General features: G+C 42.6%; 1 protein-coding gene across 2 annotated transcripts in view; it reads right to left on the bottom strand.

The window, feature by feature from the left end:
* hpgd (15-hydroxyprostaglandin dehydrogenase) overlaps positions 1 to 4,206 on the bottom strand; it is a 28,275-nt gene extending 24,069 nt beyond the window's left edge. The window contains exon 1 of one of the 2 annotated variants that reach the window (XM_062981377.1): positions 3,680 to 4,206. In XM_062981377.1, the coding sequence (XP_062837447.1) occupies positions 3,680 to 3,772 (93 nt within the window). In that variant the 5' untranslated portion in view covers positions 3,773 to 4,206. The remainder of the gene's footprint in view (positions 1 to 3,679) is intronic. The other variant, XM_003219067.4, reaches the window with a different exon arrangement.
* Between the last annotated feature and the right edge of the window lie 1,794 nt (positions 4,207 to 6,000).

Consider the following 6,000-nt stretch of genomic DNA (forward strand, 5'->3'; position numbering starts at 1 on the left):
ATGCTTATGCTTAACAGTATAATTTCTATACACTCAGAAGGAAATTCCACTGTATCTAATGGCACTGACTTCTCAGCATGGATGGTTAGAATTGCAATGTGGGGAAATAAGCACTCTTGAATTTAGTGGAATTACTACTTCAATAGAAACCATTTTTCATTGTGTCTATAATTCTCATGGCATATATTACTGTATGAACAGCAGATTGGATTAGATGACCTTTGAAGTCTATGATTCTGTAGTGGTATCAACTAATACAGAGGATGAATTAATTTGAAATACCTAGCTGAAGAAGAGGTCTACAGAGACCGTGAATTGCCCAAAAAGACAAATAAAGGAGTCTGAGAGCAACTCAAGTCAGAAGTCTTCTTAGAAGCTGAAATGACTAAACTGGTGTTATCAGACTTTAAAGATATCATGAGATCAATTGGCTCACTGGAAAAGATGGCAATGCCTGGTAAAATGTAAAGCAGCAGGAAAAAGTTTGTATATGAGTTCAGAGGACACAAACTTTGATTCAGGCACAAAATTATGAAAAATGTGATGCATAAAATTAAATTCAGGCAATGTGCATAAGGTGTATAATGAAACATAAATGATTTTTGTATGTAGATATGGGTCCCATCAGTGATATATCTCATTATGTATATGCAAAGAATCCAAAATCTGAGAAAATTCTGAATTTCCAAATGCTTCTGGTCCCAAGCTTTCTGGATAAGCAAAGTACAATAAGTTGACTTGGAAATCGTGCAATTGATTATGGAATGGCCTTAGACCTTGCTTTTGGATGACATGTCTTAATATCGGTATGTATTTTAATTATGTTTTATGTATGTTTTTAATCTGAATTTAATTTTACTTCAAGTTTATGTTTTATGTATGTTTTTAATCTGAATTTAATTTTACTTCAAGTTTATTTTTTTATGCAAGTGCCGTTTGTAAGCCGCCTTGAGTCCCCCTTGGGGTAGAGAAAGGAGAAATATAAATATGGCAAACAAACAAATAAATAAGGGATACTCAGTCATAGCGTGTCTGTATAAATTTCCTTTTAAAAAAAAATGAGCAAGCATCCTTAGAGACAGTAGTGTGCAAATCTTCACCTATATCCACAGATATGCATGCAGCGTACAACCTAGTTTTTGATACAGAAATGCACTTGACTTCAGGTACATCTACAGTACAGACATGCAGTTTGACACCACTTTAACTACCATAGCTCTGGGTACATTGAAATTTTCAAATTACTGCAGTTTGACATTACTTGAACTCTCATGACCAAATCCTATGGGCCCTGGGAGCTGTAGCTTTACAAGCTTTCTCTGTTAAAGAGAGATGGTTCCTCTCTAAACCACAGCTCCCATGAATCCAGAACATTGTGCCAACCCAGTTAACATGGTGTCAAGCTGCATTAATTCTATAGTATAGATGCACCCTCAGTTTTATGAAATTACAGGAGTTGTAGTTTTGAAAGGTCTTTAGTCTTCTCTGCCAAATAGTGCCTCGCTAAACTACAGCTCCAGAGATATCATAGCATTGAGCCATGGACATTAAAGTGGTGTCACCTTCTGCAGAGTAGATGCACCCATGGATATAAACCCACTTGTTCAGATACAATACAGAGTTATAGCCAGACTTCAGAAGTGATAATTATCACAGACCAACACATATTTTTACTGGGGTCTTGGTTTTTAGGATTGTTCCTGGGGATATTTGTGGCACTGATTCAAAAAATTGCATAAGATAGACCACATCTGCTCAAGTTTCTTTGACAGTATAATTTTCTATGAGTGAGCAAAAACTAGAGCAATGGAGGGAAACTGGTGCAGTTTTTGGAATCAACAGGTTAAATATACTTAGAAACAGGTCTAGCATATGTGTTGGCCTGTGCTAATTATCACTTCTGAAGAATTTGCTACTGGTATAACTCTGTGCAGCATCTGAACAAGTGGATTTATAGCCATGATGCATCTGCACTGTGGAATGAATGCAACGTGACACAGCTTTAAAGGCCAGGGCTCAATGCTATGATATCCCAAAAGTTGTAGTTTGGTGAAGCGCTATTTGGCAGAGAAGATGAAATACCTTGCAAAACTACAACTCAGATAATTTCAGAATGCTGCGGGTGCTGAGGGATTGTATGAGGGCCCTTCCAGACAGGCCCTATATCCCAGAATCAGATCCAATTTTTTTTGTTTATCCCAGATTATCTGGCAGTGTGGAGTGATATAATCTAGTTTAAAGCAGAAAACTTGGGATCAGATTATGGCATATAGGGCTTGTATGGAAGGGCCCTTCCACACAGCGGAATAAAACCCCACATTATTCACTTTGAACTGGAATATATGGCAGTGTGGACTCAGATAACTCAGTTCAAAGCAGATATTGTGGGATTTTCTGTCTTGATATTCTGGGTTATACGGCTGTGTGGAAGTGCCCTGAGATCTCTTCCAGACAAGCCCTATATCCCAGGATCTGAAGCCACTTTTTCTGTTTATCCCAGATTATCCATCAGTGTGGATTTATATAATCCAGTTAAAAGCAGAAAACCTTGAGTCAGATATTGGGATATAAGGCTTGTTTTTGGGCCCCTCCACACAACCATATAATCCAGAATATCAAGGCAGAAAATCCTAAATATCTGCTTTGAACCAGGATATCTGAGTCCACACTGCCATTTAATCCAGTTCAAACCAGAGAACATGGGATTTTATTGACAATATAGGTTATTGGCACTGTTCTGAATTCAAACTGTTGTTTTGTATACTAGTGGTTTTATTTTGTATTGTACTGTGTGTTTATTTTATGCGTTGTTTTAGGCACACTGTGCCATATGTAAGCCGCCCCAGTCCCTTTGGGGAGTTGGAGGCAGGATACAAAAATAAAGTTGTTGTTGTTGTTGTTGTTGTTGTTGTTGTTGTTCAGCTGTGTGGAAGGGGCCGCAGGGGCTTTCCAAACAGGCTCTATATCCCAGGATCTGATTCCAGGTTTCCTGCTTTAAACTGGATTATATGAGTCCACACTGCCAGATAATCTGGGATAAACACAAAACCTGGCATCACGTCCTGGAATATAGGGCCTGTCTGGAAAGAGCCTAAGGGCCATATAACCCAGAATATCAAGGCAGAAAAGCCCACAATATCTGCTTTGAACTGGGTTATCTAAGTCCACACTGCCATATATTCCAGTTCAAAGCATATATGGAATTTTATTCTGCTGTGTGGAAGGGACCTGAGCTTCTAATGTCATATAATCTGGGATAAGCAAAGAAGATGGGATCTGCTCCTGAGGGCCCTTCCACACAGCCCTATATCCCAGAATATCAAGGCAGAAAATCCCATATTATCTCAGTGTGGACTCAGATATTCAAAGGAAATATTGTGGGGTGTTCTGCCTTGATATTCTGGGATGCAGGGCTGTGTGGAAGGCCTTGAGATAGAGGGGTGTAGGAGGGCTTGCATAGCCTTGAGCAGGCTCAAGTGGTCCCAAAGGGCATGGATTCTACAGCGTGTCCTATGAAGCCACCTTTAAAAGAGTGGAAAGGAAAGCCAACAGTTTGGAAGTAGTGGCTTTGAGGGAACAAAAAAGAGAAGCCAGGCTGGTATCAGAAACAAACAAACTTTTCTCCATTCCCAGGTGAGGGAAGGAGGGAAGGAGAGGCCTAGGCAGGCGCAGCGCTTACCTTGCAGCCGTTCTCCAGCAAGACTTGGGCCAAGGCTTTGCCAATGCCCTGCGCTGCCCCAGTCACCAGCGCCACTTTGTCCTTCAGGTGCATTGTAGAGTATTCCCTCTCTCTCTTTCTCCGCCCGTCTGTTCGTATGAGCTATGTATTGCTTTCTTGTAGTGTCAGCCCCGCTGCCTCTCTCTCTCTTGCTCGCTCGCTCTCCAGGCAACTTGGGACTTCAGAGCCCGAGCCAGTCATATATATTCCCCTCCTTGCACGCCTCGGGCTTTGTTTGGTTGTTTCCTTTGTTGGAGGGAGGGAGAGAGGGAGGAAGGCAGGCGAAGCTCAGAAGAGGCGAGCTCGGTCGGTGTCACCTGCGCGGAGGTTGCCTCCTTCCCTCCCTCCTTCGGTCCCTCCCCTTTGGAGAGACTCCTTCCCGCGGGGCGGCTTCAGGAGACAGCTGGACACCCTCCTCTTTCCTTTGGGCCGCCAAAGGCCAGAGATTGAGTCTGGAGGGCCCGCCGCGGTCTCGCCTTATTTCCCCCCTTGTGCGCCTTCAGGGCGTTTATGACGCAGGGTTTTCTTGGCAACCTTTGAGCCTTGCCATCGCCTGAACTCTGAAGCTGAGAGAGAGTGCACCGCCCAAAGCCAAGCCTGCGACTATCTCTGAACGGGGATGCCTTGGCCCCAGTGGTGCCAATATTGTGGGGCCAGAGACCTCCATTCATGGAGTTCCAATTCACACAAACAGGCTCATCCAAGCGGGCATTCACAGAGTGGAAAGAAGAAGGAAGGTCCCCAGACAGATCTACCCCCTCATCACATTGAGAAGGAAAGCATGTCCCTTTAAGGGAGAGAATGGCCCCCTTTGGAGTTCTGTCATAGCTATTATCTTACGGAATTCTGTCACTTTCAAAATAATAATAATAATAATAATAATAATAATAATAATAATAATAATAATAATAATAGGAAAATGAGCACGCAAAGATACTGTGGGACTTCCGAATCCAGACTGACAAAATTCTGGAACACAACACACCAGACATCACAGTTGTGGAAAAGAAAAAGTTTTGGATCATTGATGTCGCCATCCCAGGTGACAGTCACATTGACGAAAAACAACAGGAAAAACTCAGCCGCTATCAGGACCTCAAGACTGAACTTCAAAGACTCTGGCAGAAACCAGTGCAGGTGGTCCCGGTGGTGATGGGCACACTGGGTGCCGTGCCAAAAGATCTCAGCCAGCATTTGGAAACAATAGACATTGACAAAATCACAATCTGCCAGCTGCAAAAGGCCACCCTGCTGGGATCTGCGCACATCATCCGAAAATACACCACACAGTCCTAGACACTTAGGAAGTGTTCGACTTGTGATTTTGTGATATGAAATCCAGCATATCTATCTTGTTTGCTGTGCCATAATAATAATAATAATAATAATGAAAACAATAGACATTGACAAAATTACGATCTGCCAACTGCAAAAGGCCACCCTACTGGGATCTGCACGCATCATCCGAAAATACATCACATAGTCCTAAACACTTGGGAAGTGTTCGACTTGTGATTTTGTGATACGAAATCCATCATATCTATCTTGTTTGCTGTGTCATACAATGTCGTCGTGTCAATAATGATAACAACAAAAACTTTATTAAACCCCACCACCATCTCCCAGAAGGACACAGATCGACTTACAGAAGCACATACAAGTGCCATCTACCACAGTTGAATGAAAAGTAATGCCTCCACCTTCGTAACTCAACAGATGGCAGTACTGGTGTGCAGCAGGTACTGGCTTGTTCAGTAGACTCTCCTCTACAGTTCCATTTGGCGGGAAGCCTTAGTATTGAATGATTGTGTTTTTAAAGTGCGAAGTATGGAACCCCGCACAGACAGTCGGTCAGTGCAACTTAAGCAACATGCAGTCATTGAATTCTTGACAGCAGAAGGTGTCACCCCAAAGGAGATTCATCAGAGAATGCAAGTTGTTTATGGTGATTGTGTTGATGTGAGTACTGTGCATTGTTCGCCAAGTAAGTTTAAAGATGTTGAGGTGGGAACAGCTGACTTGCGTGACAAACAAAGAGTTGGATGTCCTGTGATGGCAACCACCGAGTTTCACAAGCAAAAGGTTGACAGATTGATTCAGGACGATGGTCGTATCACTCAGAAATTTCAAGCATAATCAGCATTTCACAAGAACGTGTGGGTCACACTATTGCTTCTCTTGGCTATTGGAAGATCTGTGCACGATGGGTACCCAAGATGCTGACACCTGAAATGAAAGTGCACAGACTTCAAATTTGCCAGGAACTCCTCTTGCGTTAGAGA

The sequence above is a fragment of the Anolis carolinensis genome, chromosome 5, assembly GCF_035594765.1.
Source record: "Anolis carolinensis isolate JA03-04 chromosome 5, rAnoCar3.1.pri, whole genome shotgun sequence".
Lineage (NCBI taxonomy): Eukaryota > Metazoa > Chordata > Lepidosauria > Squamata > Dactyloidae > Anolis > Anolis carolinensis.